The 12,936-nt window shown below is 38.3% G+C and overlaps 1 protein-coding gene across 4 annotated transcripts in view; it reads right to left on the bottom strand.

Moving 5' to 3' along the window:
• The window catches only part of Tango6 (transport and golgi organization 6 homolog), a 173,069-nt gene that overhangs the window by 69,434 nt on the left and 90,699 nt on the right, over positions 1-12,936 (bottom strand). For all 4 annotated transcript variants that reach the window (XM_078032582.1, XM_078032583.1, XM_078032586.1 and 1 more), the window contains one exon: positions 4,611-4,751. In XM_078032582.1, coding sequence (XP_077888708.1) covers positions 4,611-4,751 — 141 coding nt within the window. The remainder of the gene's footprint in view (positions 1-4,610; positions 4,752-12,936) is intronic.

Raw genomic sequence — 12,936 nt, 5'->3', positions numbered from 1 at the left:
ATCACAACCCCCATATGCACACCAGTTGTAACAACCGAAAATGTCTCCAGACACTTACAAATGTCCCTGGGGAGCAAATTTTCTCTACCCAACTTTGGTTTCAGAGCAACTGGTCTAGTTGAATAAGGAACTGGGTAGTGTTTGTCAAACTCCGCAGAAGAGAGAGCAGATATTGCATCAGGCAGATATGAGAAAGGAGTGTAGGGCACAACAGAGCAGATTAATTCTCCAGGTAATCTTGCAAGGAAATAACCCCCACAGATATATCTAATCCTTTTGCTTTAATTCCATTTGCCAAGCAATTACCAGTTCAATATCTTAGGCACAGTACATTATATTTTTAAAGAGGTTTTAAAAAAATGCAATGGCGTATAACAGTCCACAGGTTATTGTCAACATCGACATTGGACCATGTAAGAGGAAACAGATGGAAAAACATTTGGAATGTAACAATGTGTTAAGATTAAATTTCTAGAATTACAGAAACACACACACACACACACACACACACACACACACACACCATAGTTTCTTAAATAAAAAAGACTAAACCAAAATCCCACCACAACGTTTTCTACATTGAAAAGGGGAGTGAAAAATATACAGATTCATACTTATATAATCATGGTTTAGGAAAACCTGCCTATATGAAAAAGAAACCACACAGGAAAAGACAGATTTACCTACATCAAAATAAAAAACTTCTGTGTTTCAAAAAGAAAATGAAACAGAAAACATATGAGTAAAAGTAAAAGACAACAAATTGAAGCAGAAAATATTTACAATATAAACACCAATGGTTCAAGATCTTTAAATATGTAGGCTTTTGTAACTGAAACTATAAAATCAATACCCCAGTGGAAAAAATAAGGACAAAGGACATGAACATGTAATTCACACAAATGCTCTAACTCCCTCCACACACAAAAGCTTAGCTCTTAAATATATGAAAAATATTTAATCTTGTCCACTGAATAGATGGGAATAAAAACAAGATAGCATTTCTTTTCTTTTTTTTTTTTTGGCAGGGGTTTGGGGATGCTACTGGGGATTGAACTCAGGGGCACTAAACTACTGAGCCACATCTCAGCCCTATTTTGTATTTTATTTAGAGACAGAATCTCACTGAGTTGCTTAGTGCCTCACTTTTGCTGAGGTTGGCTTTGACCTTGTGATCCTCCTGTCTCAGCTTCTTGAGCCAGTGGGATAATAGGCCTGTGCCACTGTGCTCAGCTAGCATTTATTTATATATCTGCTTGATAGATATTTATAAAAATCATAATACCTAGAATATATGGTGTTCATAAGAGTATAGACAAACTTTCTGAAACATTGATATACTAGTACAATCTTTCTGGAAGATAATTTAGCAATAAATATGCTTTTAATGAACAACGTGTGTGTGTGTGTGTGTGTGTGTGTGTGTGTGTGTGTGTGTGAGAGAGAGAGAGAGAGAGAGAGAGAGAGAGAGAGAGAGATTGACTGATTGATTTTGGGGAGGGGGAGAGATAGGGGGAGGAGGATAGGAGGCAATAGGAAATATAGCACACAGCATGGCCCACAAAGTACTCCTAGTCCAAAATCTGACCCAAATCTATCCCAGTATCTGGAATTCTCAGTTTACTGAGAACATGGAGATTTAGTGCCATTAAAATGAAGTTCAAGAATAATGAAAATAAATAGATGATGATAAAAAGTCAGAAGAGTGCTTACCTCTAGGCCAAGTACAGAATAGGACAAAAGGAAATTTTATGGATTACTAGTAGCTTCTATTCTTGTAAATATGTAAATAACCATAAAGTTACACTTTTTTTGTTGTTGTTGTTGTTGGTACTAGAGATTAAACTCAGGGGTGTTCCTCAACTGAGTTATATCCCCAGCCCTTTTTATATTTTATTTTGAGATGGGGTCTCGCTAATTTGCCCAGGCTGGCCTTGAACTTTCTTTATCTTTCCTCCAAAGTAGTTGGAATTACAGGTGTGTGCTACTGTACTTGGTAAAGCTCTCTCTTAAAATTGGCATACTTTATTTATTTATTTTTGATTTTTTGTGCCAGGGATTGAACCCAGGGGACTGCAACCCCTCAGTCACATCCCCTGTCTCTAGATAAAATACTAGTCACATCTAGTATTTTATCTAGAGACAGGGTCTCACTGAGGTGCTTAGGGCCTCACTGAATTGCAGAGGCTAGCTTTGAACTCTCAATCCTCCTGCCTCAGCCTCCTGAGCCGCTGGGATTAAGGTATTAGTATACTTTATAAGTTTTACTGTGCATATACAAAGCCTCAGGTTTTAGAAACAGAGAGTAAAAATTCTTCTGCCACTCTTCCAACATCACCTAGTGTAACAAGACAAGCAAGTGTGGCTAGAAGATTAGCAGAGATGCCAAGAGGAAGCCGTAGTATATTACACCTCAGCTCCTACCCATGGGTCTTGTTCTTTCCGAAACTCCCATGGCTGCAAACCAGGAAGCGGGGAGGGAGAGCAAAGCCCAGAAGATACAATCAGAGTTCTTATTAGGAAAGCCTTACAAAGTGACTCTTCACAAGGATTTCTAGAACATCAGCCAACTAAGAACACTGGCTGTGTTGTAAAAATGGGCTTTAACTTCGCCAATGTGGTGTCGCACACCAGTAATCCCAGTAACTTGGGAGGCTGAGGCAGGTGGATCACAAGTTCAAGGCTAGTCCCAAGTAACTTAGCGAGACCCTGTCTCAAAATAAAAAAACATAAAAAGGGCTAGGGAGGGGCTTCAGGTTAAACACCTCTGAGTTCAATCCTTGGTATCCCTCCCGCAACAAAAAAGAAAAAAAGAATATTACAATTCATCTATGTAAGTTGATACAGGTTGACTATCCCTTATCTGAAGTGCTTGGAATCAAAGTGTTTTGGATTTGGGAATATTTGAACACACATAATGAGATATTTTGGAGACGGACCACAAATCCAAACACAGAATTCATTTATGTTTCATATACACCTTTTATACACATGGCCCTAAGGTAATTTTTTACAATATTTAAAATTTTTTTTGCATTAAACAAAGTTTCATGGTATGCAATTTTCTATTTATGGCTCATATCAAGTGATCAAAAAGATTCAGATTTTGGATTTCAGATTTTCAGATTAGGGATGCTCTGCCAATAATGTGAATCAGACACTAGCAGCTAAAGCTAAGGCTATGTTTAAAGCTGGATACTTGGAAGGGTAAGCTACAGAAAAATGAGAACTTGCAGAATTGGTAAAATTTGCTTTGAGATGCCAAAAGACTGTTTTGGAAATTGAGCTGATTATAAGAGTATATAAAGAGGAGTAAGGCCTCTTTGCCATTCAGCACAGCCCCTTCACCCTCACCTCCACTTTCACCCCCAGAGATAACCTGGATTGCTCAGTGCAGACTGAGAAATGTGCATTTTCAGTGTTTACCATCCCAACATAGAGGTTTACCAGAGGTTACAGAGAAAATACGTGTTATATTAATGTTGTCTATGTGTGGTTTACAGTCCTTCATTCTAGCAAACGCAACAGCACATATGAATAGAAATCAGAGGTTACACTGGATCTTATGATATTGTAAGCTTAATATTCATAACACTATGAAAGAACAATTTCTTATAATGGTATACTTATTTGTCTGGTATGTTTCAAGCCCAAATTCAGGACTAAGATGAACTTATAAAATTCTCATTTCTTTGAAGAGCAGAAAAAAAAATTTTTGCTTTTTTGGGGGTGGTGGTGCTAGGAATTGAACCCAGGGCCTCATACTTGGACTTGCTAGGCTAGAAAAAATACCTTTAAAATTTTTAACTGATAAATAAAAATTGTACATACTTATGGGATAAAATTTTATTTTCAAATTTCATTCTCATGAAAGTCTTAATTCACTGATGAAAGGATTTAACTGGCTGGAATTCTAGGTTGTATCTTTAACCAAAACAGGCATCCAGAAATCAGGAAAATTAAGGGCTATGTCCATACAAATAGTGTATGGCTATGTGGAATTTAATAAATTCGTTGCAATGCTGGTAAATAAAGAATTCAATGTGATCTCTTGATTTAAGTGGCCAGTGTGGCATTGTTTTTAAGCCAAAATATTAATAATGGCTATCTTTCATAACACAATCTGATACAGAGCATGGAAGGTAAGAATACAATCCCCAAACAGAAAATAATTCTCAAAATTCAACATGGTGGTTATCTGGGTAAAATGGATTGTGTCATACATTCTGGCTCTCAATGGTCTGATTTGCCTTACTGTAAGGCTACTAGTGTTTATACAGGGTGGCAGTCAATGGTTAAGTCTATAGAACACAGGTTAAAAACTACTTCTCTCAATTCTGTTATATAGGCCAGTTGTCAATATATAAAGTCTCCTACTGGCTTATGGAGAAGTTTGTCTTAATTTAATCTCTGTCTTCAGAATGAATAATTATTTTCTTTCACCTTGCTCCCCAGTATACCACTTTCTAGCTCAAAATGCACATTCAATAAATATTTTGGTCCCCCAATCTGCCCTCACCTACTAATTCAACAAACCTTCTAGGACACAGTCTTTGGTAAAAAGCCACACTTCTCCACCATGTTCCAGAGGATAGAAGAAGAAAACTCACCTAATGCCCTGACAATTCGCATCAGGACTTCCCCAACTTTCATTCTGGTTTCTGGTGTGTATTTCTCTTTGCTGCTGTCATACTGAGCCAGGAGATCCACCAAAATTTTCTCAGGGTACACATCTGAGAGCAGGGCAACTCCTGGGGTTTGAAACAAAAATAAAACAATTTATTATTATTTAGGATTGAAAGGCAAATAAACCCAGACATCCAGTGATGAGATGCAGGTACATTTAAACCCACCTACTACAAAGGGCTGTCCTTTATTTGGAGAGACAACAAGGGATGACTCTGGGAATTCAGACTCCTAGATTCATCTCATCCCAGCCCAGTCTCGAAGGTTCCTCTCTCAGTATGGACATTCTATGTTCTATGGGTTACAGACTCCTAAAGCAGAGGCCAGAGGACTATGTATCACAGAGGGATTCAGCAGCAGGAGACCACTAGGGATCTCCCCAATTCTGAGGCTCTAGGGTTGGATGACTTGTACTATCACTGATAACATATCAGTCTAAAGCCTAGAGTGCTTCCTGTCTTTGCTATAGTTTTCCATTTCAGTGTAATTTCTCTCTGTCAATGATGAGAGCAATTTCCACAAGGAAACTTTCAGAGCATTCAAGCTGAGTTCCCTGATGAACAGAAACAGGAAAGATACTGCCCTTGAGTCCCCCTTTCTAGGATTCCTTCTCCTAACCCTGCCAGGGCTTGCTCAGTGTATAACCTCCAACAGTGCTATCATATCTGAGCCCAGCCCCATACTGAGCAAGCTCTTCAGGGATGGAATAAGGGAGTTATAACCTCAGGCAGGACCAAAATAAAGCCCCTTGTCTTCAGACTATAGAAAAACAAACTCTATTACTGGAGGGTGGGGGGGGGAGCTTTCATCCCTCTAAAGAACAGTGAGAAAAAAAATAGGAAATAGAAATTTCACAATAAAAATATATCTAGGATGAGAATGCTTCTCACCACTTCTGCCTCAATCACTTTCATCCCTAGTGTCTAGTCTGGATTTTCTCAATAATCCCTTAATTGGACTCCCCTGTATCTACCCTTTTCCCTCATTGCAGTTGGAATAATTTGACTTAAGGCACAAGAGGAGCCCTTAATCTTCTGCCCAAATCCCACAATGGTTTTCTTCTCCCCAACACAGAGCAGCTCCCCATCCCCCCACTGCCTTGGTTCTCTCTCCAACCCCCTCTTTGACCCTACTCTCCCCTCCTGCACACTGTTCTCAGCTCTGGCTGCTATGCTTTTCTTCAAGGAGACCAAGCTGCCCTTGGCTCAGACCCCAACCCTGCTGCTCCATCTCCAGGAAGCCTCACAGCTGCTCCTGAACTCCTATCATGTCTCTGTGCACATATCATATCTACCAAATACAAAGTGGCAGCCTCCTTCACCTGCCACTCTTTATCCCTCTCACCCTGCTTCATTTTCTTCTTGGCACATAATATTACCTGACAGGTCATATATTTCCTTATTTATTGTCTGCTCTCCTCCCCAGAATGTGAACTCTATAAAAGTCAAGGGATTTTGTTTTGTTTCCTGCTGTGTCCCCTATGCCTACTACAGTGCCAACACACAGCAGGTGCTCAATAACCATTTGTTAAAGAGTCAATGAATGAATGGATGAGTAAAAGGGGCTCAAAGACACAGTCGATACAAATTTGAGGGATTTAAAAAGAGAGGGATGATAAGGGAGTAATAAATGTTTGAGAAATCCATAATTAATTTTCATCTGAGTTTACCATTCCCCAGTTTAAACTGATAATCTCACAACAACATTTTCTAAAGTATGGTTGTGATTGCATTCTTTTAAAAATCATGGCTCTCTCTTCACCCCCCCCCCCCCCCCCGCATCTGGTGGGCCATGAAGGCAGTGCACCTGCTGAGGGTTGCACCTGTCCGACCATCCTCTTTTCTGTCCTCCCAACCCCTACCTTTTTTTTGCTTCCAAAGAACCAGGGAAGCCTCTGCACATGGCCCTAAGCTACACCTTCCTGCATGTGGGCTCCAATTTTACATAAGGGGTACCCGGCTCTTAAGGGAGTTTCAGATTGTGGCCAAACTTGAAATACACAGCTCCCTGTTGGTAATATGTGACACTAGCTGTAGTTCACTCTATTCGTAAAGTGATAGAGAAGTCCTTGCAGGTTTAAGGAGGAGTTAGGAAATATTCTAGCATAGGAAAACAATCTGTGACTTAAAAGAAAGTGAGAAAGAGAAAGGAAACAACTTCTAAGTCCTAAAAGAGCCCCCAAAGAAAAGTGAATTGGTAGGTGGTAACTTCAATTCTGGCACTGATGTATTACAAGGACTAGTGTATAGAGATCATGAATGTAGCTATTATAACCACTTTTTCATTAGAAGTTCCCAACTCAGAGATATGCTGGATCTGTTTCCTTTTAAGAATGTAGTCTGAACTTTGTAATGGAAAACAGTGGGAAAATGGAATTTGCTGTATAAAACTTTGATCTATATCCAGCTTTTCTGAAACTCATTTATTATTAAAGTCCTCCCACTGTTGTTTATTCCTATATTCTCTCATTAGTCATTGACACAAAACAGTTATTTAGTTCTATGCACCTATCATCCTGGTCAAATTAGCCCTGCTGTCCTCTCTGCAGTGGACAGATATGTGGCGGTGCACAGCCTCTACTTTCTTCTGGCAATCAGACACTGGTGTTTCTTTGAAAACATATGGCTCTTCTCCTCTCAGTTTGCTTGGTTTCAGTGGGCTCACTACTCACTTTTTCTTCCTCCCTCCCCACACTGGTGAATTATGATATTCTATGCTACCCCAACCTTGATGATTGGTTCAGGAATGGCCAAATAAGACTTGATCCTGGAACCCCTTTGAAAAAACTCTAGGAGAGGGGCTGGAGTTGTGGCTCAGTGGTAGAGTGCTCACCTAGCATGCATGAGGCACTGGTTCAATCCTTACCACCACATAAAAATAAAATAAAGATATTGTGTTCACCTAAAACTAAAAAATAATAAAAGAAAAAGAAAGGAGAGACAAGTTTCCTTCACCACACCCCCGCTGACATTAACCTGCAGTTGTCAGTGACTACCAGGTGGAGGAAGCCCACCAAGAATGACTCCATCACAGAAAGTCAAGCCATGGGAGAAGGCAAGCTTTGGGCACTGGGATCCAACTATATTTTTACCCACTAGACTTTTTTTTTTTATATATATATATGCTTTTATTGTCCCCCCCAAAGGAATTCCAACATACTCCTCTTGCATTTTTTTTTTTTTTTTTACAATAGTAACCTTTAAACTCTACCAAGGAGCTATAAGTCTTCCCATTCTTATATAAAGATTGGCAATGGCAAAGCACTGTTTCCCACAGTCCTGGGTATGTCAGCCATTGTTTTTCTTCCTGCTGCCTGCTCCACAGACTGCTGCCAATGGCTCTCTGACTGCTGAGTTTTACCTTCTAGGATACGGTTGCTACCTAAAAGTTTATGACTCCTTGGAGGATAAGAGCAGTTCCCGTTTTACTCACATGCGAAAAGAATCATATATGATGGTTAAGACCAAATGACAATGACAGAGAGGAGACTTTTTGTGGTTGTTTTTGTTTCTTATTAGAAGGATTTTCTAACATTGACATGCTGAGGTCACTGTCATAACCTTCACATGACACTTGATCCCTCACACTCGATAATTCCTTTGTAATCTGAAAATGGGGTAACTTCTGGGTCAGCACAGACTTCAAGAAAACATGACACATCAATCCCTTTGACAATAAGAACCAAAAGATCATGTGAGAGATACCTCTCCCTGCTCTGATCACAGAAAAATTACTTTGCATTTCAGGATGTGTATAACAGATAAGATATACAAAAGGCAAAGGTGAACCCAAACTGACAAGAGTTCATGAAAGCTCTCTACTCCATGTTTTGGGGGAACTGCATAGCACAGAGGTGAACTAACTCAACTAAAAAAAATATTACTGAAAGTGCCTCTTATAATAAAACAGAAACAGTTAACTTTGCAAAATAATGAGCCCCCTGCCAGCCAAAGACTTTCATTACAAAACTAAAAATGTATTTTTTTTTTCTTTTTTTTGAACTGGGTGGTTGAACCGGGGCTTTGCGAATGCAAGGCAGACGATTTGCCACTGAGCTCATCTCAACCCATAGAAATGTATTTATTTATTTATTTTTGTGGTGCTAGGGATTGAACCCAGGGCCTTGTGCATGCAAAGTAAGCATTCTACCAACTAAGCTGTATCCCCAGCCTCTAGAAATGTATTTTTGATGGGAACAAAGTAGAAGTCCTTTATCAATAGAAGGAGTTTAGGTACAATCTCACTTGATATAGTGCTCTTACATTATAGGAAAGATGGTCTAATTCTAAATATTTCTGCTGACTGGCTCTATCAAGGAACCTGCTAAGCCATCTCTACTTTGAAACTAACCTTCATCATTTTTCCTGGACAGATAACTTCCTAAAATACCCACTCAAACTGGAAAACTACCTATGCAATTGAACCTATTAGGTATTTTTGCCAATAAACCATAAGAAACATAAAATGTCATGTATTATGTGATTCTCTTTACATGAAATGACCAGATTAGGCAAAACTATATAGAGAGTAAATAGATTTAGTGGTTATGTAGGGCTGTAGGAGTTGGGAAGAAATGAGGAGCAACTGCTAATGGATATGAAGTTTCTTTGGGGGATGATAAAGAAATTCCAAAATTGACTGTCAAAATGGTTACATATTCTGTGAATATACTAAAACCCACTGAACTTTACACTTTAAATGAATGAACTGTATAGCATGTGAATTATGTCTCAAAAAGTTGTAATATACATGTACTGAAACATCACATGGTACCCCATAAATCTGTACTCTTATGTTTTTTGTTTTCGTGGTACTGGGGGACTAAATCCAGGGTTTGGCAAACACTGGCAAATGCTCTGCCACTGAGCTACATCCTTAGCCCACAATCTTATGTTTTTATTTATCAGTTAAAAATAATAAATTTAAACTTTTGGGTTATTATAAAAATGATATTAAGGTCATATCTCACTCTTGAGATGGTCCACATTGTTCCTGGAATTTGTATCTATCTTCTAAATAAATCTACCTTTTGAAAAAAGAAAAAATGATAAGAAAATATTTCATATCTACTCTTTTAAAAGGCTTTTGGATAGCAGAAAGTGGGATAAAAGAGCAGATCTTAAATGTAAAGGGAAATCCACCAATAAGGGCATAGTATCATCTTCCTTTGGTATCCAAATTTGCTTTGGTTATCCTTGCAGCATAAGAATAGCAAAAGGGAGAAAATGACTTGATATTTACGAGCTAAATGGGAAAACCAACAAACATTTCACATTTCACTGTCTTGCATTAATATTTTAAAAAGCAATATTATGTTTAAAAAATATAACTTCTGTGGTAAGCCAGAAATTCTACTCTGAGAATTTATTCTAATAGATTCACTAGCATGTGGCGTCCTGGTAGCTCGCCGTGATCGTATAGTGGTTAGATTCACTAGCACAAATAGAAAATTACACATAAAATCTCCACTGTAGCACTATTTGTAACAGAGATGGCACAAAACAAATTAAATGCTCATTAATGGAGAACTGATTAAATTATGGCTATTCATACAATGGAATATAATGCACACACTACCCCTTCCCCAAAAGCAGTTTTTGAAGAAATTATGGAATGAATTCTAAGATACAGTATTAAATGAAAAGTAAGGTGCAGAACAGTGTGCCTAGAATTCAACTGTATTTGTGTACAAAGGAGAAATACATACTCATCAAAGATTTCTGGAATGACATAGAAGAAACTAATGACACATATTGTTTCTAGGAAGGGTAACAAGGTGACTAGGAAAAACTTTGCAACCAAATGTAGCAGAATTACCACAAACATTTATACTTCTTCCTCCTGAAATTCCATTAAAGTGACAATTAAAGAGTGAAAAAGGAATAAGCCTACAAATAAGGAAAAAGAACAGGACAGGTGTGAAAGTCTGGAGTGTGGAAAAAAGAGAACAAAGATGGTATAAAATAATATTTGGAAAATTTTAGCAGTAAGTACATGGAAAACTAAAGGAATGTACAAGAAAGACTGATCATTGGGCTGGGGATGTGGCTCAAGTGATAGCGCGGCCCGGGTTCGATCCTCAGCACCACATACAAACAAAGATGTTGTGTCTGCCAAAAAAATATATTAAAAAAATCTCTCTCTCTCCCCTCTAAAAAAAAAAAAAAAAAAAAAAAAGACTGATCACTGCAGTAGGCTTGCTTGTCATTACTATACATGCCCATAGTTGGCAGCGAGCACTGCCCAATTATTTAGCCAAACATTTAGATGGGAAAACATTAGGAGGGCTCTGAGTGTGTGTGCCTGTGTTTGTGCACTAAGTCTGCAGCTAATGCAGAAAATAACTAAATAATGTCCAAAAATTTAAATCAAAAGAGATCTGTATGAGCATTTTATTTAAAAATAAGGAGGTAATTAGTAGAAGAAACTACTTTTAAAAGATAGAGAAGTGAACATGGTCATCTCTAGGAGTTAGAAATTGGGGTAGAGATAAGAAACAGGGCAGCAGATAAAAATATTTTATTAAGGTTTGTTCAAAGTAATTAATAAAATAAGTTTATCTTAAAAACTAGCAAGATAAGAAAATACATATTATTTTGCAGAGGAAGCTCTAGTTCGAAAAGGACAATGAGTGACAGTAAAGAGAAGTAGTCAGACACAAAGAAATTTTCCTTCTGATTATGAAAAGATAATAACCAATCTGTGTTGACCTCTCTTGCAGCTCTAAGTCTCAAAAACAAGAAAGGTAGAACTCCAAAGGGAAGGAAAACACTACTCAGTACTAGAATCCTGTTATATTTGAGAACTCTCATTATGATGGAAATAGTAATGCCAGCACTGAGAATCCAGGAAGTTACACAAACTGGGGAAGTTGGTTGTTAGATCAAGGAAGTATGGGAAACTCAATAGCTGGGCTGTCTTTGTAATTAAGAATAAATGACAACATCTAGCATACCAATTTGATGTTTAGTTTCTTTAAAGCTCCAAAGCTGTGTTAACTATGGATAGGTCCCAACAAATTTATAGATTCAGGATGAGTGTGTGTTACTCAGGCCTGAGGAAAAAACAGTTATAATAATAAGCTATGAAGCCTAACAGCTGAAGATCTGTAAGAACTGTACCTAGTGTCTATCTCTAAATAAGAATCCAAATAACATTGTTTTCTAATTCCCATTTTGGAAGGAAAAAATGAGTGAATAACCTGTTTATTCATAGTTAGCCAAACTTACTGGAAGCCATTTGGATCATGAAATATTTATTTTTTAAACAAAGAGACTTTTTTTTAACATTTAATTTTTAGGTGTAGATGGACACAACACAATGCCTTTATTTTTTTTTATTTTTTATTTATTCTTTAATCATCGGTGGACACAACATCTTTGTTTTGTTTGTGGTGCTGAGGATCAAACCCGGGCTGCCCGCATGCCAGGCAAGTACGATACAGCTTGAGCCACATCCCCAGCCCACAATGCCTTTATTTTTATGTGGTGCTGAGAGGATCGAACCCAGGCCCCACCCGTGCTAGGTGAGTGCTCTACTGCTGAGCCACAATCCCGGCCCGAGGATCATGAAATATTATTAAAAAGTAAGCCTAACATCAAAGACTAGCACATTGAGTGACTTCAATATGCCAGGCGTTGTCTCAGCACTCATGCCTTTAGTGCTCAACAATTCTTTGAAGAAGCTATAATTATTGCTGTTGTTATTATTATAATAATTATTTGTGGTACTAGGAATTGAACCCAGAGACATTCTACGACTGGGCTACATCCCCAGTTCTTATTCTTTATTTTGAGACATGGTCTTGCTAAGTTGCTGGCCTGGAACTTGTGATCATCCTGCCTCAGCCTCCTGAGTCACTGGGATTACAGGAATGTGCCACTGCACCCAGCTCGAAGTAGGTGCTATTAGTACTCCTAATTTCACTGAGGGAGAAGCTGAGGAATAGAGAATTGAGAAAGTTACGAAAATAGTACTAACTTCACAAAATCCTAACTCAAAAGATAGCAAACCTTACATTTTCAAGTATATATAAGATTAGCCTTGCCAGGCATGCTGGTACATACCTGTAACCTCAGGGACTTGGGAGGATGAGGCAGGAGCATCACAAGTTCAAAGCCAGCCTCAGCAACTTAGCAAGGCCCTAAGTAATTTAGCAAAACTCTGTCCCAAAATAAAAATAAAAAGGATTGGGGATGTACATGTAGCTTACTGGTTAAACATCACCTGGGTTGCATCTTCAGTACAGAA

The sequence above is a fragment of the Ictidomys tridecemlineatus genome, chromosome 15, assembly GCF_052094955.1.
Source record: "Ictidomys tridecemlineatus isolate mIctTri1 chromosome 15, mIctTri1.hap1, whole genome shotgun sequence".
Lineage (NCBI taxonomy): Eukaryota > Metazoa > Chordata > Mammalia > Rodentia > Sciuridae > Ictidomys > Ictidomys tridecemlineatus.
The sequence above is the reverse complement of the archived record's forward strand: the minus strand, read 5'-3'. Positions and strand labels throughout refer to the sequence as shown.